The sequence below is a fragment of the Acomys russatus genome, chromosome 9, assembly GCF_903995435.1.
Source record: "Acomys russatus chromosome 9, mAcoRus1.1, whole genome shotgun sequence".
Lineage (NCBI taxonomy): Eukaryota > Metazoa > Chordata > Mammalia > Rodentia > Muridae > Acomys > Acomys russatus.
The window spans coordinates 51,156,081-51,175,256 of NC_067145.1; the positions used below are offsets into that span (position 1 = coordinate 51,156,081).

The following is a 19,176-nucleotide window of genomic DNA, read 5'->3' on the forward strand; positions in this document are numbered from 1 at the left end:
CATTTGTCCCCATGTAATAATGTAACAAAAGTAAATCCATTGCACGTTACCTAAAGAACATCCTACATATAAAAACTAATTTTTCTCATAAAAATTAGTGAAAGAATAATTTTACTTTTTTTTTTTTTAATTGTGGGCCCTTTCCTTGGTTTTGCTTTCAGTTAATTGTGGCATAGTGCCTTGACTGAAGTATATGAAGAAGTTATTTCCTAAGAAATACGGTTTGAAAATCAGTGGGTACTTAACCCTTTTCAGATAATTGTCGCTTTTTTTCCTCTTTGCAGATGGGATCTCAATATGTAGTCATACTTGGGCCTACTGTGTCACTCAGGCTGGCTTTTAGAGTCTTTTTATTATTATTATCTTATGTGTATGGGTGTTTTGCCTATATGCATGTTTGTACATCACATGCATGTCTATATCCTCAGAGGCCAGAAGAAAGCATCATATCCCTTGGAACTAGAGTTACAGGCAGTTGTAAGTTTCTGTGTGGATGCTAAGAATCGAACCTGGGCCCTCTGGAAGAGCAGCCAGTGCTTTTAGGCACTGAGCCATCTGTCCAGCTTCTGGCTTTAAACTGATCCTCCTGCCTGGTCTACCAGAGTGTTGGGATTACTAATGTGTACCGCCATGCACAACTGTTTTCAGATAATTAGGAATACTGTTATTTGAAATCTTACCCGTTTTCTGTTGAACTAAAACTCATTGGTATGTCATCCCCCACCTCTGTCCTCTTCCTCCTCTTTCTGTGTGCTCCCTCCTCCCAGCACAGTCTTTGTACACACTAAGCAGATTCTCTACCACTAGCTTAGGTCTGCTTCTTTGGATGAAGCTTACTTATATACACTTGGAACATCACACATTGTCCGCTTGGGAAATACTCATTTACTGGGTTACACAGATCTTTCAAATATTGACATTTTGTTAGATAATATTTAAAAATCACATTCATGAATAAGACCTTTGCCATCAGAAAGATTTAAGATACCACATGATAGAGGATATGATGTGTTTTTTTTTTCTTTTGTCCCCTTCTTTAAAACTTTAACTTAGACCTCACAAGTGCAAATGTTATTGGCAAACAAACCCTGTCAGTTTTTCTTTCCCTTAAGTAACCAGCTCTCATTTACTTCTAAGACAATGTGCCAGATACCAAGGCCATGTGCTTTGAAATGGTCTTATTCCCCACTGGGTAGCCAGCTTGGCATGCCGCCCTGTTTCCTCCTGACAGCAGCCTGTGTACATGCTTCAGTGTGGGTGCAGAAGGTAGCCTGTGTTCTCAGCCTGGGCGGCTGCAGACCTACTTCTGTCACTGTTCTTCAGTGACTGCTCAGTCACCTTGGAGGAACTTTGCACTTAGGCAGCTTTAGAAGAGTTTGCAGTTTCCCACTAGCACTTTGGCTAAACTTTTGACTCTGTCCACTTCTTAGTCTCGGACCCAGCTCTATGCCCTCTGTGGGCTCAAACTGGGTTACCAAAAGGATTGTTTGTTGTTTGGACATAACGTTGGGTGTCAGCCACAGGTCAACATCAGTTGGCAGAATGTTATAGGAAACACTGACTACTGTTGCTTACCTCGGTCCCTCAGAGCCACAGTGGAAAGCTAACTGACTTCCTGAGCTTCTACACGCTCCCCTCCACGGTTATGCACCACCCCGCTCACAAGAGCCTCAAGGCTGCGTACTCCTTCTACAACATTCACACAGAGACACCCCTGCTGGACCTCATGAACGACGCGCTCATTATAGCCAAGCTGGTGAGTATCAGTTTGCTTTTCATACTATGTGGTTCTCCTTAAGTAAATCAATTTATACAGAAAGGTCCCCAAAAGAGCAGTGTGGCGCTTAATCAGCTCCCTCCACAAGCTGCAGAGGAGTGCTGTACAGAAATATATACTACCTTTAGTATAATAAACTTTTAAACTTTAAATTGGCAGAAAGGATTTGATGTATTCAATGCACTAGATCTGATGGAAAATAAGACCTTCTTGGAAAAACTCAAGTTTGGTATAGGAGATGGCAACTTACAGTATTATTTGTACAACTGGAGGTGTCCAGGAACAGACTCTGAAAAGGTGAGTGAGCTTAATACAATAGTCCCATATCAGCGGGCTTTATCTACTTCTACGGAAGAAATGAGAAACTGTAAATGGAATCAGTTAATTCAGACAATTCCATACTACTTTAGGATGGAGGGGGCTTTTATTACTCTGTATGTGTGTGCACATGCCATAGCATATATGGAGATCAGAGGACAGCTCTAAGTCATCAGTCAGTATCTCCTTCTCCTGAGGCTCCAGGACTGACCTCTGGTCATCAGGCTGATGTGGCGAGTGCTATTGCCCTCTTAGCCAGCTTGGCAGCTCAAGGGGACTTTTTAAAACAGTATATTATGCTGTATTACAATTCAGTTTCCTCTTCCATTTGGTCTTACTATCCTATTTTTCTTTTTTGTTTTTAGGTTGGACTTGTTCTACAGTAGATGGATATGTTATTTCTAGAAGGCTGATGTTCTCATTTGTTAATATTCTATTTAGTGATTCCTGGAACTGTCATTCCAAAGAAGAATAAAAGCACAAGTTGAGTGAAATTGAAGTCGTCACTAACAATCAGCATAGATGGCCAATAGTACACAGTTCTAGTTAGGATTTTGAGAGCCAGTCTCTGCTGTTGACTGATGTGTGGGAGGGATGAAGGGGTCCACAGAGCACTCACAATAGAGGGAGGAGGTTGTCTTTCTACTCTGGAAGTGGGACTGTTTCTCTGTGAACCAAACAGAAGTGGCAGTGTCATGTTAAGAAAACCTGTGCTGGTAGGAGAGTCACTGCTACTTTTTTGTTTAAGTGGTGATACACCTGTAAACCCGAACAAGGATCCATATATGTATCACCTTACATGATGCTACTGGGAATGCTTATAGAAATGACACGCGGTAGATATTTAACGTATGGAGCAATATGAAAATGTACCAGTGACTTAGCACATTTATTATTCCGTAAGCGTAGTAGCCAAATCAGCAAATACACCAGTCTATCCCATAAGCATAGTAGCCAAATCAGTACAAATACAGGCTTGTCCTCTGCTCTTCAGCAGGCCAGTGGATTGTTTCAAAAGCAGAGTTTGGGGCAAATGTTCAGTGTGCTCAGTAGAGTGCACAGCTGACTGATGAGACCTTGCGGCTGCTGCACAATCTCATTTCTCAGCAATGTCAAGGATATATGAGGGAAAGGAAGTTAAAAGGCTCTATGGTCAGATTAAATGCCCAGAGGAGTGTAGTTGTGCTGTCAGCACACAGATAGTCTGAATGTTTTTATTATGCAAAATTGCACATGTTCCTTTATGCTGACTTTAATTTATCATGAAAATTGTCATGCTAATGGAAAATGTCTACTTGTAAATAAGTATTCATAATTTTGTTACTGATGTTGTTTTTACCTAGAATTTGAAAATCAAAAGTTTCACAGTGTACATATATGTGTATATGCTGCCACTAATCCAAGGGAAAATAAAATACGAAACAAGGCCATTGTATAGACTGGGCCTGAGTCAGATGCCACAATGTAGATCCTCTTCCTGCCTTTACTACAGTGCCTCCACTCCAGTCCAGAACACTACTGCACACAACATGGCATTTCCTTCCCTATTGGAAAGGAGTCACTAAATGTGACCTGTACAGCTCACAAGCTGAGAATGGTCTTTATTTTATTTATTTTATTTTTTTTTTTAAGGTTGGGGGAAATAGTCCAAAGGATGACATTTTGTAGCATGCAAATCTTATGAAATTCAACCATTTTATCAGAATACAGCCACATCTGCATTTATGTTCTACTCATGGCTGCCTCATACTATGGAGGGAAAGGGAAATGAAGTAGTTGTGACAGACTGGATTGTATTGCCTGCAAAGTTAAAATGTTTGCTGTCTGGCCTCTTCTGGACTAGTCTCCTAAGTAGGCCACAAATTGTGCCATCCCTGATAGCACCACTAGAGGGGGCACCTGGGCCCCACAAGTGGTGCAGAAGTGGGACCAGTACTGTCTTAGACACGTGGCAGATTTCTCTGTCCATATGGTCCATGCCCAACTGTGTCACATTTTTAACAGAATACACCTTTAGGAAATAAACTACCTATTCATTGGAACACTGTTTAGAAAGTCAAGCATTAGGTAAGTGAGTTTAGTGAATCTGGAATTACTGCTCTTTGGGAATTGATGCATTCAAAGTTTTATGTCTTGTACAAATTGAGTTTTCAGATAAAAATTGCTTGTCAGGAATTTTTTTTTGTGGGCTTTTTTACCTCATGAGGAAACTATTAAACCATTCCTTTAGAGTTGTCTTTTGCACATTACAGTTACAGAACTATCACGTTACATACACTAACAGTTAACATTAGTGTCTTGATAATTCAAGCCCATGACCAGTCTGTATTTTAGAGAATCAGTTACCAGTCCAGCTACTTGGATATAAAATAGCTGTTAAAACCAAATGTAAAAGCAATGGTTTCCAGAGTTGTTAAGTCGCACTGCCCTGTACTCTGTATCCAAATTGTGCTGTAAGGGTTCTTTCCTTCAAAAAAAAAAAAGGAACTTTGTCACCAAACGGGACAAAGGTGGCACAGCCCGTGAGTTCAACCAAAACATAGGGTGAAAATATCCCATTTACCTTCTAAATTACAGAATGATTTTCTAAACACACAGTGGATTCATGAAGCACTGATAATTCCATTTCCTAGCCTGTATCTCTCCTCTTGCCACATTTCACCTAGTTACTACTGTGGTTAATTTGTGTTTTGTTTTGGTGCTGGGGATCAAGCCAGGGGTTATATGTGCTAATAAGCACATACTCTGCCACAGAGCTATACCCCCAAATGTACTTTTGATAATGTTAAATACTGCAAAGAAATAATGATGTACAGGGAGGGAATTCTTACTGAAACAAACCTTATTAGGCCTTTCTCCCAAGCCTGTGCCAATGCTTAACCTACAAAGAAAGCCAAATTACCACAAAATAAAAATAACACACTGCTTCTGCAGTCAATGCACTGCTTAGCATTTAGTGTCTCTCCCTTGCAGCTGAGGACCTTTTCCAGTTGTTTCACCTACCTTACTAGACCATGTCTGTGGCCCGTTTTCCAAGTTTGGTAGAGAAATGTTAAGTGCTGTAGGAAGCTGATGTTCTTGCAAGCGTTGTACCAGCCTTTAAAGCAGTGAATGTATATACGCATGGACATTAGTCTCAATAAACTTTGGTTTTGTTAATCATTGTCTTGAGTGTTTTCTGTACTTCACGGTTTTAACTTTGTGCGTGTCTGCCCCACCCAGTTAGAAAACACCTCCACACAGCATCCTAAGAATACATGTAAACATACTTAATTGTTTCAAACTTTATTTAGACCATACCCTTCCTTGAACTGACAAGTTCATATAAAAACTACTTTGAAATGCATTTTTTACTTTTGGGCGGTTTCCTTATCTTACTAGGGTTGGGGATGAGTTTCTTTATTTTAAGGGGTTGTAATGCTGCAGCTGAAGCCTGCCTACCCTCAGCAGCCTTCCTCTTACTAAGTTTTGTAAGGTCATCAAAGGAAGTGTCCAAAATCTCTCTGTCGTGGCTTTCCAAAGATTCAGTCTCTAAACTGTCTTTGGGATCTTGGGTTCTGTGTTGAAGCCATGGCACATTTAAGCCGGGCACCCTAGGAATGATGGCTTTTACTTCATCAGCAAAGTCCACGGTGTCCTTTCTGAAGCCCAAGGCCAGCACACATTTTAAGCCAATGGCAGGAGCAAGTCTCTGGCTGAGCTGAGGAACCTGACAGGCAGGAACAGTTCTGCTTAAACTCAGCTGGATCATGTGTGAGGTGATCATGGCAGGCTTAGCCGACTTACACACTAGAACCAGGAGCAGTTCGTTCCTCTCCAGGGCTCTGGTGACTTCATTAACGCCAATGGCCAGCTGTTTTCTGACGTGTGCAGGTGTCCACCCTGACACCTTCAGATCCCCTTCGGGCTCCGTCTCTTTTGGAGCCTCACTAATTTCAACATCTGAGCTGCATCTTTGCTTTTTTACAAGAGGTGTTCTTTTCCTTTTCTTATCTTCAATTTTCTGAAGTCCAATTGACTTAAACTTGTCCTCAACTGTCTGTAATATAAAGCATATGTCCTCTCTCTCCAAGGTGCTCCAGGAAATAACATATGGGTTGTTGAGTGAGGTCTTTACAACCAGAGGTCTAGTCTTCCGGATAGATCCCCTCTTTGGTGCCTGAGGGGCTACAGCCATCTTGAAAATCCTTTGGAAAGAAGCAAAACGATGAAATTCTCATGTTAGTAATGCATGTTTTCAGAATATTTCAGAATAAATAAGTCTGTATAGGTCCAACTAACCATAACTTTTCTGACAAAATGAAGCAATTTTAATTTCCTCTATTTTTTCAAGATATACAGGCAATGACTGTTGAATGACTGGTGTTAATCTTACAGATTTGTTAGCATCTTCCAGTACTTCCACTCATTTATTTTTTAATGTTAAAAAAAGTATTAGGCTTGGGGTCACATCACAGAGCACATGTGGAGCTCAGAGGACCGCTTTATCAAAGTAGGTTCACTCCTTCCACCATGTGAATGTCAGGGGGTTGAACTCAGGTCACAGGCATGGTGAAAAATGCCTTTCCTATCTGAACCATCTTGCCAGCCCCTCTTCCTTCATTTATAAGCACATAGTCACTGAGTTGCTCCAATGGACTGATGGTGTTCCATACAGCTGCTAGTGGGCTCTGAAGATTCTGTCTCTGCCCACACAGAGCTTACCTTCTGTAGTCTCTGAAATTTATAGTGAACCAGGTCAGACTTTAAGAATCAAAATATTAATCTATGTCCATGGGTAAAGCTTTTGTTATGTAATCCCTTTGTAAAGTCGCCCTCTCATGATCCCCAAGTTCCTTCCTAAAACATTTGAAACATACGCATTTCCCTTCACACGATTTCACGAGGACTAAAAATTTTGTGATGAAATTGAGAGATCAATCCTTAGGGAGAGATAAAAGGGCTGGGCTCCTTCCAAAAACATTAAAAGCCATTGGCCTATTCCTAGTGACTATGGTGTTAACCTTACAGGTCAGGATGTCGTTTGGCATTCATTCATTTAGATCCTGTTTACCCTTCCCAAAGGCAGCTGTTTATTTCCTTCTCTCAGTTGTTTTCTCCTTCCCAGGTCTAAAGACTCTCTAAGGTTCCTCTAATTCAGGACACTTTCTCCACATACCTAATTCCCTAACTCGCCTCTACAGTTCGCCAGTGTGTGGATTAGGAAGCAGATTCAAGGTTCAACTATGTATGCAAAGCCGCTACTGCCTACAGTATCAGTTGCAAACTCAAAAGGTTTACCTTTTTACACTCCCATTTCTCACCCATCTCAAAATCTCTCTGACCCACCACGCACATTATTGGCTTCGCTATTTAATGAGGCCTCTGGCTTCTCATGCTCGGTATACTACCTACAGGCCACATGGTTTCTTCAAAATTCTTACGATTTATCCTTGATGCCCAAGGACATTAGGCGTTGGGCTAAGCAAAAAGCCTCTTCCAGTAATAAAGCCACTTTAAAGCCAGAATAGTGGGGCACCTTAGGAAGCAGACAGCAGCGACCTTAGAAAAGTAGGCTCACAGGACAAAATGACCATTAACAGCCGCTATCTAAAGAATCCCTTCCAAAGGAAATAGTGGCCCGGCAGCGAGGTATCCCAGAAGAGTATTAAAGCAAGTTCAGTGTCGCTGGGGCAAGGATGCCAAAGATGGAGTTACTGGCTTAGGACAAGATGGTGACTCTAGGGAGCCTTTCAGTAGTGTGCAGCGAGATTAGACAGACAGGCGTCAGAGAAAGACCCTGATTCTGGGAATGGACCCTGGAAAGGTCCTCAGCTGCAGAGAAGCTCCCGTAGTCTCGGGGAATGCAATGGTACCCGCGGCGCACTACACGGAGGAAGGAAACCCCCCAGAGGCAGGGGTCGACCGTGAGAACAGCCGGAAAGGACCTCACGGAGACCCGGCGCCGGCAGCCCCCTTCCCACCCCGCGGTGATCCGGATGCCCACGGGCTAGGACTCGGACCACGGGCACGCGCCCACCTGTGCAGAAGAGCCCTGCGGAGACCACGTGACCGATGGATTCACCGCCGCGACTCCGTCGGCCGTCAACACTTCCCAAAGCACCGGACTCACGTGCGTGCGCCTGCGCCGCACGGGCGTATAACGCGAACCACGCCTGCCGTCCTTCCGCCTGCATTACGTCACTACCGTAAGGGACGTCAGCCCTAGCTTGACGACCGAGGGAGGTCCCTCCGTAAAATCCCTTGGCACGGGACAGAGCTCTGGAACAGCACTGTGCAGGCCTATTATCTGTCTCGCGAGAGTCTGTGGTTGCTATAGTAACCGGTCTCTTTCGCTTCCGGCTGGTTAAGTCCCTGCATCCTGGTGCAGGGGGCGGGGCGGGGCGGGGCGGGGCGGGGCGGGGCGGGGCGGGAGGCGGGGGGCGGATTGTCTCTCCTTTTGGCTGGCTCTGTTTTTAGCCCAGTTAGTTGCTTCTGCCTTGGAACTCTGTCGTTCTAAGGATGCAAAACTCCAGCCCTTATAGCCACCCATTCTCTGCCTGCGTCCCCGAGCCACGACAATAAAATAAATAGGGTTTGTAGAGTTGCATGTAATTACAATTTATGTGGAGAGTCATGAGCCCACTGAAAGGGAAATAAGGGCTCCAGAATATTCTGACGATATCTGTTGTGCCTGCTGCACCAAAGGAGACAAAAATGGTTATGAACAAGATCACTGGGGAGTTACGGACAGCTGGTAAAACAGTGGAATAATGTGCTAAAGATTAAAAAATTTAGCTTGGCGTGATGGTGCACACCTTTAATCCCAGCACTCGGGAGGCAGAGGCAGGCTGATCGCTGTCAGTTCGAGGCCAGCCTTGTCCACAAAGAGAGTCTTGGACAGCCAAGGCTACACAGAGAAACCTTGCCTCAAAAAACAAAACAAGGCTACACAGGGAAACCCTGTCTCAAAAAACAAAACAAAACAAACAAAAATATTGGCTACACTTGACAGTTGTTTTTTGTTTGTTTTTGTTTTGTTGTTTTGTTCTTTCTGTCCTTTTCTAATGAATTTGGAAAGATTCGGGGCCTTCACTCTATCTTCCTCCTTTTCTCAGTGCCTTCGTTGCTCATTTTAGACTCTGGAATTTAGAGTCTAGCTTCTATGTTTTTATTTTCCATCTCCTATTAGACATAAATTAAGACATTTCATTGCTTTTAGGTTGAAGATCGTTGTAGTTTTCACAGGGAGAATGTGCTGTGGCTTTCATCACAAGTAGATTAACACGAAGGAAGCCAGGACTAGGTTTGAGTGTACCAACAGGCTTCCGTTTCATAAAACGATGTTTACCATAACTGCAGTCATGTAGCACTAAAGACAAGTCGCGATGGTAGACTTGAAATACTAAAGGTTCACATAACAATCTCGCTCGTGGGAGACTGCGGCGGGAGGATCTAGAGTTCAAGATCTGCCTGGATTGCTTAGTTCCAGGACACAAACCAGAGCTACAAGGTCAGAACCTGCACAAATTAGTTAATTAATTAATTAATTTAATTTAATTTAAAAAAGAAACCAGAAAAAAAGCTGAGGCAAGAGGGGGAGAGAAAAAGAAGGAACGAGGAGAAGAGAAAATGGCTATGCATGTTGTCCCACGAAAGTTCCAGACTTAAAAGTTTACCAAGAGCTAACCTTGCACAGATTTTTTCAGCTCTTACATTACAAGGCTCTGTAGCCAGGCTGTGAAGGCGAAACCCTAACCTTACTACAGAGTGTACCTACACCCCAAGTTCATTAGCCTTCTATGAAGTGATTAAAAATAGCAGCTATTCTGAGGATTAGAAGAGAGTTGTGTGTAAGATGCTTACTACAGTGGCTGCCACATGGTGTCTGACAGACGGAACCACGCTGGCTAGCGACAGCTGTGACAGAATTACGTTAACAGAAAATCAAATCTATCTTCTACTATTTTAGTCCTTGTTTTCTATTTGAAGGCTTAGCAATGTTTCCACAAGATTTTTACCAAAAAGAATATATCTCAGCCGGGCATCGTGGCGCACACCTTTAATCCCAGCACTTGGGAGGCAGAGGCAAGTAGGTCACTGTGAGTTCAAGGCCAGCCTGATCTACAAAGTGAATCCAGGATGGCCAAGGCTACACAAAGAAACCCTGTCTTGAAAACAAAACAAAAACAAAAACAACAAACAAAAAGAATATATCTCAAAGGTAATTTCTTTCCATTTGTGTAACACAAACTTTATGACAAAAAAAAGGTTATTTTAAGGGTCTTTTTATAATCCTTTGTGAAGATGCAATTACCTCCACATATTTTCATTCAGCGTCATCTACTAACATATTTCACATAGATGTGTGCTAAAAAAACCAGTAATACCATCCAGCTTATGTTTAGATTATTTTTCTACAAAACATTTTCCAGTATGTCTCAAGCATATGCCTCCCACAGCTTCCTTAAATTCTATATCAATTTTACTTTGCAGTGAGAGCTGCTATTCTACATTGTAAATAACAGTTACATTTATAAATATACAGTTTAGGTAAATACCGTTAAATTTATGAATATCACTTAAAATATTTTAATAACTTAGAAAGTATATAAAAGCTTTTTGTATTAATTCTTGAACTGTTGGACTAAAATGTTACAGCAATATAACATTAGTTTAAGATTCTGGGCAAGAAGTTGTAGCATTAGAGCTGACAATAAGATTTGTCAAAAAAAAAAAAAAAACATGCAAGAGTTGAACATCAGACTCTCCCTTTCTTGTAGGGACTCCTGACTTTTGCTCTGTATCTATGTGCTACTGTGGCTTTGTGGATTCTACAAAGATGCTGTTAATAACAATTATTTTATTTTTAGTTTTTTTTATTAGTGTGTAGTAATTGTCCAAAAATACTGGTTTCATTATGGCTTTTCCTGTGTGTCTACAATCAGATCAACATTTAAAAACCAGTTAACTGAGAATGGACTTTAATGATGAGCTGCTAAATGAACAAACAGGCGTCGAGCCTGTGCTGTTGGAAGGTCTGTAGGACACCTCGGTGACCATCTGTGCCCGTGGTGGCCCTGTGAAGGGGAGAGGTCTGGAGCACTCAGGCTGTTCCCAGGCAACAGTGGGTGGCAGCGCCACCCTTCCACAGAGAGGCTGGTAAAAAGGGAAAAACTGCACCTGGTAAATCAGACCCAGAACAAGCAAAGTCAACAAGATGTCGGTTCCCTGTACCTCAAATTCCCCGGGGACAATATCCTTCCTCCCCAAGGCTAAGATAACAGGTGTCATGTGTGTTCTCTCTGGGTTAAGGAACCTACTCTGATGAACGTCTAGTATACAGAGCTACGACCTTAACACAGGAGCCCCGTACAGCCACAGGTAGAATGGGACGAATGGGACGGAGGAAAAGGGAGGGGCAACAGCCACATCAGAATGGAAGACAACAACTCAGAAAAGAGATCTTGAACGTTCTATGGATGCCTATTATCCCAGCACTTGGGAGACTGAGGCAGGAGGATCACAAAATGGAAGCTAGCCTGAGATAGAGTGAATTCAAGAACAACTTTGAGGACACAAGACTGCCCTAAAAGTAAACATTCCAGAATAAAGGAGAGCACAGAGTGACTTCCCTGTACTAGTTTCTTTTAACAACCATAGTGTCAAAAGGATCTCAGCTCAGGACGCAGATGGACACTCAGCAGCCACTATTAGGCTAGCAGAAAACACTCAGTGTTCTCAGTGTCCGAAGCTAACCTTTGCCCTTGTATCCCACCATGCACTTCCCATGTTCCTGGGTTTTGTCATGTAGTTAGAAATTGATTGATATCACCACCAAAATCATCATCATCATCATCGTCGTCATCATCAAAAGGGAAGAAAAGCAAGATACACACGAAAAAGTAGCAAATATTTTCTAAAACACAGTTTACTCAAAACCGAGTTATAGTTTGGAGGCTTGCAAACTCGTTTCAAACTCGGTTTCTCTAAATAAGGGGTTTCTTCGGTCCCCTCTCCACAGATCCATTTTAGTTAGTTAGAAGCAAATCTTCTCCTGAAGTGGAATCTTCGTCCAGTTCTCTGCAAGTGTAGCAAAATGTGGTTCACAGCTTCTTCCTGAAATCTTGGAGACTTCAGAGGATGGTGGATTTGTGCCCCGGGAGATCTGGGTCCCACCAAACAGGCTTCAGCCTTTGCCAAGTTAAATTAAATGCCGGCGGAGATGAGTGCAACTTGAGCTTAGAATGTATGTTTTTGCTTTCTTAAGAGTTTACAAGCCGTGAGTGGTGACGCACGCTTTTAACCTCAGCACTCGGGAGGCAGAGGCAGGTGGATCGCTGTGAGTTCAAGGCCAGCCTGGTCTACAAAGTGAGTCCAGGACAGCCAAGGCTAACATAGAGAGACCCTTATTGAAAAACCAAACCAACCAACCAACCAAAGAGTCTGCAAGCCCCTGGTCCCTTTTCACTCCTGACTAGCCCGGTATGTAGAGCTGGGGTGGTGGCACTTGAAAAGTCCCCGTGATCACACCAATCATAGAGGAAAGATCAAGGACTCCCAGGTGAGGTCCAAGCCCGGGGAAAACTTCTCTTAGACTTCTGCAAACAACCTCTTGGGGGAGGGGCGGCGGGGAGGGGGAAAGCCTGAGGCAGAGAGGTAATCTTGCAAACTTCTTCAGGGTAGTGACAGAGAAGGGGTCTCCTAGACACAGAGCAGGTTCTGGCCACCGCCCAGCTACGCCCTCCCGTTCCCGTGACCAATTAGAATCGTCCATTCCCTGAGCGCGACCTATAGGGGAGACCGGAGGAGGAGCGCTGCTCTTTAAGAAAGCAGCCAAGCCCTGGGAACTGGGACCCTTGAGGCAGGAGAGCCATCGCATTCTGTACCTCATCTCATCACTATGTCCCTGCAGGTAAGTCAAATCTGGGAAGGCCGGCCGTGCTGGAGCGGTGCTCCGAGAAGGAAAGGAGGCGTGGGGATCCCAGAGCAGGGCAGAGGCAGGTTATTCAAGGAGCGCTCTGCTGAAACCCAGCAGCCACTCCCACACCTGCCTAAGCGCCTCTTTATTGCACAGTAGACTGCAGGTCCCTCTGTTGACAAGGACCCAGGATCCCCATAGCAACCCCTTTTGGGCCTCAGGGATGGTTTTAATTACCCAGATCTGAAAAATTGACAAGTTCCTCGGGGTCCCTTCTTCATCTCTCTCTTAACAACTCAGGGAAGCAGATGGCATCCTTTGAGGTCTCAGTGTCCCCTTGCTTTTGGGACCTCTGGAGGTTCTCACAGGTTAAGTGTCTTTGTTGAATAACAGGACTAGTCTATGAAGGGCTGACGTTACCATTTTATTGATAGGAGTGGAAAAAGAATAATAATTATGAGTAGGTAAAACCCAGGGAACCCTTTCCCCAGTAGGTAACCACGTGATAGGTTGCTTCCTTTATATGTCCTTTTTCTGTGTGTGTATAATGAAACGTATGTGAGCATGGTACACCTCTGACATGTTTCTGTATGTAACAGTTTTATTAGCATTTTCTCATTAAATCATTTCTCTCTCTCTCCCCCTCCTGCTCCTCCTCTCTCCTCTCTCTCTCTGGTTGTTTTCCAGACAGGATCTCTCTGTGTAGTCCTTAGCTGTCCTGGAACTCTCTTTGTAGACTAGGCTGGCCTCAAACTCACAGAGATCCAGCTGCCTCTGTCTCAAGAGTGCTGGGACTAAAGGCATGAAGCACCAACCCTGGCTTAAGATACTCATAAAATGCATAACATTTTACATAGTACGGGTACGGTGACCTTTATTTGTTCAAGCAAGATGTTATCATGAGTGAGTGACATACCCCAGAGACATGGAGGCTTGCATCTCGCTCTTAGTCTAAAGGGAAAGGGGAGAGGCCTGGTGCCTGCTGGCAAACCCGATGATCTGAGTTCAACCTTCCAGATCCCCATAGAAGGAGAGGCCTGGCGCTTGCAATTGTTCCCTGACCTCCACATGCATACCGTGGTACGTGTGCGCCCATGCACGTATGTACAGCCTGACACACGAGGAGTAAAAGTAGAGTAAATAAAAGCGGAGAAGGAGGGGCTGTTAGAGGAGGTACCCGCACAGACAGCATTGGAAGCAGCATCAGGGAAGGGTATGTTTAATTGCCTTAAAACTATTTCCATTGAGGATTTAAGGGTTAAAGAACATCATATGGGCAATAAGCTAAGGCGTGTGAATAGCGGCCATGACTATAGGGATGCAATGAAAAAGTTCAAGTCATTCAAACAGACACAGGGCATGGGTGTCTATTGTCAATGTTAAATAATTAAGTCTATTAATTGCTTTAACAAAAGCTTTCTTTCACTTTGATAAAATAAGATTCTAGTGAAAAACACAAATTGGCTTGATATCAGCATCAGTAGCTCAAAGAATGCTTGAACTGTAGACCTGCAACTGTTTAGCTTAAAGAATAAAGTAAGTGTTACAAATAAAGTTTATTTTCTTTTCTTTTTTCTTTCTTTCTTTCTTTCTTTTTTTTTTTTTTTTTTTTTTTTTTTTTGGTTTTGTTTTGGTTTGGTTTTTCCAGACAGGGTTTCTCTGTGTATCCTTGGCTGTCCTGGACTCACTTTGTAGACCAGGCTGGCCTTGAACTCATAGAGATCTGCCTGCTTCTGCCTCCAGAGTACTGGGATTACAGGCATGTGCCACCATACCTCCCTAAATAACAATGTCTTAAAACATATACTTATTGTTTCAATTTGAAATTTCTCAAAGGTTTATTGATTATTATGTATACAATGTTTTGCCTGCTTGTACACCTGCACAGCAAAAGAGGACACCAGATCTCATTATAGGTGGTTATGAACCACCATGTAGTTGCTGGAAATTGAACTCAGGACCTCTGGAAGAACAGCCAGTGCTCTTAACCTCTGAGCCATCTCTCCATCCCCAATTTGAAATTCTTGCCAATGTAGTAACATAACAAAAAATACAACATTTTCTGGCGGGGTGTGGCAGGACACACCTGTAATTCCTAGCACTGGGGACTTGGAGATGGGAGGATCAGGAGTCCACAGCCACCTTCAGCTACGTTGTGGATTCAAAGCAGCCTTGTGCTGCATGAGACCCTGTGTCAGAAAGACACAGAGCAAAAGAGAAGAATAAAGGTGGGCTAGAAGCCCACTTGGGACTAAGGGGCATCCTGGGTGTGTGAATCAGCTGGTAGGGTACTTTGCATTTGGAAGTCTCTGGGTTCACTTGCCACCCCTAGAAAAACTGAAGTAGGGAGGATCATTTAAGCCTAGATAGCATACGGAGAGAACAGAGGTAAGGACTTGTTGCAAAAGCCATAGCCAAGGGAACCTGGTAGATACGGATGATGCAGTGTTTTTATAACTTGTACCTGGGTCTAAAACGATTCCAAAAATTAAAATTTTAAATTGTAGTAAAAGTAAAAAAAAAAAAAAAAAAAAAAAAAAAACATTGGAAAGCCAGAAGCTAGTATATGGCTATCATATTCAAATGTCTTCTCTCTTCAGAACAGAAATGGCATTAGGATGGACATTATGGACCTCCTGAGTGCTGTTTGTAGCTCACTAGTGGGAACAACAGCAAGGACACGTTCACCATTTTCCTGTCTTTTCTTTTTTCAATACTGGAGTAAATATTGGCAGATTGTTCTGGAATTCCTAAATTACTTATAGTCTCCCAATTTTATTTATAAGTTATGATACAGGTCTTTGTTTTGTTTGGGTTAATTTTTTTGGGAAAGAGTCTGGCTATGTAGCTCAGGCTAGCCTTGAACTTTGGCTGATCCTCCTGCCTGAGCATTTCCAATGTTAGCACTGCAGGTGTTCACTTTCACACCTGGCCAGACAGTCATCTTCCTCGGACAAGTTTCCTTCCTAGATGGTGAAGCTAAAGCGAGGGTGGGGGGTGGTAGGGACTTAGGGGGATGGAGGGGTGGGTGGGGTGGGGAGGAGACGGGGGATCTATCTCTTCTGGCCTGGAGATGCAGCTCAGTAGTAGAATGCTTGCAGGAGGTGATCCCAAAACACCTCAAAAGGTGGGGAATGGAGCACGCCTTTAATCCCAGCACTCAGGAGACAGACAGAGGCAGGCGGATCTCTGACTTTGAGGTCAGTCTGGTCTACCGAGTGAGTTCCAGGACAGCCTAGATGGAGTACCTTGATGGAGGAATTTGTCTTCCTCAACAAGGAAAAATTGCTCAAAGGGCTTTGTCAAGCTTATATGTAGGCAGACTCTTGTGTTCACTTTCTACACAAAGTGAGGTGAGGTAAAGTGTGAGCTACCTTCAGAGGCTGTCTTCAGAAGCGTGAAATTTGAATGGAAGTTTCCAGAGGCCCCAAGTAGTCCTTTGATATGGTGTCCTGTGCTCCCTGTGTCATCCATCCCTCACACAGGAAAGGTGGGCGTAGAGGAATTTTCATGCAGCAACACGGCTGCTCTGGCAAGAGATCACATCCAAAGACCTAGATCTGTGTGGTCTGGCTGGAATGCAGACATGCCCATAGTATACACTTTGAATCCCTCTGGGTGGAATATAGCCACAACACAACTTTAATCCCTCTGGTATACAGACAAGCCTTTAGTACACACATTGAATCCCAAACAATGGTGTCTAATTGAAGTGCAAAGTGATGAATAAGAGAGAGACTTGACAGAATGGGTCAGAGAGAGGCTACTTAAGAGCAGCACAGAGAAGGGGGAGGGGAAAGGGGACAGAGAGCACAGAGAGTGGAGTGGAGAACAGTGCAGTGGGGTTTGGAAGTACAGTTCAATTTGTGCAGTTCAGTTCATGCAGTTCAGAGGCAGTTTTTCCAAGCAGAACAATTCAGTCAGAAGTCAAGAGAAGCCTATTTGAATCAGTCAGCTTAAAGAAGAAGTTTGAGCCAGAACAGCTGAGTGGAACCAGCCAGCCAAAGTTCAGAAAGAGCTAGAAAGGGCGAACTTATTCAGCAGTAAGTCTCAGAGGCTGAAAACATTCTAGGCCTAGGTTAACAGATGGACGGTGGAAGATGAAGCCTTGAAGGTTCCGGCTTACAGAAGATTAGCTTGTACAGAGGCTAGAAGCTTCCGGGCCTCGGCCTAGAGATAGTTAGCTAGAAATGCTCTGGGCTCAGTTCAAGTCATGTATTTGTAAAGCTTGGGTATGGCTTTCCTCTCATCCCATCATCTGAGGAAATTCAAACAAACAAACAACCCGACATTTACAGGTGGGAACAGGAGACCTTAGAGCACACGCATGAACAGGAGCGGGTATTGTTCACAAGTGAGAGGAAGAACACTTAGCCGAAACAGAGCTGCCTGCAACAGGGACCCAGCTCCCAGAGCACGGGGCTATAGAGAAGGCGGCATTCCTTTTGCCCAGGATGCTTTGAAATTCATTGTCAACAGCTGCACTTGTAAAGACGGTTTAGCTGTGATAACTTTCTGATCCACCCACTGAGGATACACCTAATGATCTCTGACCAGGCTACTGCCACAGAACAGTAGACAAGGCCTCAACAGTAGGTATTAAGGAGAATAGCCATGCCTTCCTGGTATTGTGGGTATCTTGAGGGAACAAACAGATGTGATTCAACCCAGCCTTTATGTTCAACCCTAGTGAATTCTGTCCAGATTGTCAGAAGCAGCTTTTACAGCCCATGTCTGAGCACTGGAGACCTGCATGCCCGTACCCAAGATTCATTGCAGGCACCGCTTCTGAGGCAGGCTCCTTCTGATGCCTTCTACTCTAGCTATCGCCCCACCCCCATTGTCAGTCCAATGGCTGTTCGCCAACTTTTCTCTTTGTAAAGTGATTTCTCTCCAGCGGTTGCTATAGATGGAAGGAAGGGGGAGGGAGAGGAGAGGAGAGAAGCAGGGGAGAGAAATTACAGCAACAAAAAAAATTCCCTCAAGATAAGACATGCTTGCTAATCAACCCAAAATGAGCTAAGCAACTTCTTTTTACTGGAAATCAGTTGACATGAGACCTACAATTTAAAAACATTTTTTTTTCAGATCTTATGTGTGTATCTTGTTTGCATGTATGTATATGCATCACATGTGTGCTTTCTGTGTGTCCTTGCTGTCTTTTTCCTAGGCTGATTTTGACCAGGCTACACAAGACGTGAGGAAGTTGAAAAGTAGACCGGAAGATGAAGAACTCAAAGAACTCTACGGGCTCTACAAACAGTCCATTATTGGGGACATCAACATCGGTGGTACCCGCTCATTGTCTTAAATAAATACATGTACTTGCTTGCAAAATATTTGTAGAAGTGCACAGTGAAAAGTAAAGCTGAAACTCTCTCCTTCTTTTGGCAGCATGTCCAGCAATGTTAGACTTAAAGGGCAAGGCCAAGTGGGAAGCGTGGAACCTCCAAAAAGGTTTTTAACTTTCTTTTCTCTTTTTGTTTTTTTCAAGACAGAGTTTCTCTGTGTAGCCTTGACTGTCCTAGACTCACTTTGTAGACCAGGCTGACCTCAAATTCACAGAGATCCACCTGCCTCCGCCTCCCTGTGTGCTGGGATTACAGGTGTGTGCCACCGTGCCCAGCTGGTTTTTAACTCTTAAATAAGGTTAAAACAAGCCATCTTCACTGCCTACCTCACCACTTAGTGAGATAATATGTTCTTGTCTTTCTAGGGTTGTCAAAGGAAGATGCCATGAGTGCTTATATTTCTAAAGCAAGACAGCTGATTGACAAATATGGAATTTAGAATTCGACTGAGGAAACAGATGTCCTTTGGAAGCCGTCATAGGCATTAGTGACCAAATCATGGGTACTTTTTCTATTAGCATGAAGTATATTACTTAGTACTATGTCAACACAGTTCCTCAATTTTACTTGCTTGAGCAAGATGACTTAAAAAATTCCTTTCAAAAGTTGTTTTGTAGTGTGCATATAAACTCTAATAAATGCCTGGATTGGTTTTTTTTTTTTTGCATTTATGCCTCTGTGTATGGATATTCATATGTGTGTCTTGCACGTGTGTCTGCGTGCATGGGAAGGCCAGTGGACAACTTAGGCTGTTTTGCTCAAGTGTGCTATTTACTTCCTGTGAGGAGGATCTATCTATCATTGGCTTGGAGCTCAACAAGTTAGAATAA

General features: G+C 43.4%; 3 protein-coding genes across 4 annotated transcripts in view; 2 read left to right on the top strand and 1 right to left on the bottom strand.

The window, feature by feature from the left end:
• The window catches only part of Nmt2 (N-myristoyltransferase 2), a 36,621-nt gene extending 32,944 nt beyond the window's left edge, over positions 1–3,677 (top strand). For both annotated transcript variants that reach the window (XM_051151314.1, XM_051151315.1), the window contains 3 exons: positions 1,589–1,756; positions 1,937–2,074; positions 2,461–3,677. In XM_051151314.1, coding sequence (XP_051007271.1) covers positions 1,589–1,756; positions 1,937–2,074; positions 2,461–2,481 — 327 coding nt within the window. In that variant the 3' untranslated portion in view covers positions 2,482–3,677. The remainder of the gene's footprint in view (positions 1–1,588; positions 1,757–1,936; positions 2,075–2,460) is intronic.
• Positions 3,678–5,382: 1,705 nt separating this feature from the next.
• On the bottom strand, positions 5,383–8,309 carry Rpp38 (ribonuclease P/MRP subunit p38). Its single transcript, XM_051151320.1, has 2 exons — positions 8,115–8,309; positions 5,383–6,282 (listed from the first exon to the last, which is right to left on the bottom strand). The coding sequence occupies exon 2, from the start codon at positions 6,270–6,272 to the stop codon at positions 5,427–5,429; it is 846 nt and encodes a 281-aa protein (XP_051007277.1). The 5' UTR covers positions 6,273–6,282; positions 8,115–8,309; the 3' UTR covers positions 5,383–5,426.
• Positions 8,310–12,977: 4,668 nt separating this feature from the next.
• Positions 12,978–18,987, top strand: Acbd7 (acyl-CoA binding domain containing 7). Its single transcript, XM_051150871.1, has 4 exons — positions 12,978–12,989; positions 18,166–18,286; positions 18,390–18,452; positions 18,712–18,987. Exons 1-4 carry the CDS (start codon positions 12,978–12,980, stop codon positions 18,783–18,785), a joined length of 270 nt encoding a protein of 89 aa, XP_051006828.1. The 3' UTR covers positions 18,786–18,987.
• Positions 18,988–19,176: the final 189 nt, after the last annotated feature.

Bases quoted from the DNA above. Each gene is read 5' to 3' on its own strand.
- Rpp38 (XM_051151320.1), bottom strand. From the start codon at position 6,272: ATGGCTGTAGCCCCTCAGGCACCAAAGAGGGGATCTATCCGGAAGACT.
- Acbd7 (XM_051150871.1), top strand. The intron at 18,287-18,389 runs GTACCCGCTCAT...TTCTTTTGGCAG, and splicing joins TGGGGACATCAACATCGGTG to CATGTCCAGCAATGTTAGAC. The intron at 18,453-18,711 runs GTTTTTAACTTT...TTGTCTTTCTAG, and splicing joins AGCGTGGAACCTCCAAAAAG to GGTTGTCAAAGGAAGATGCC.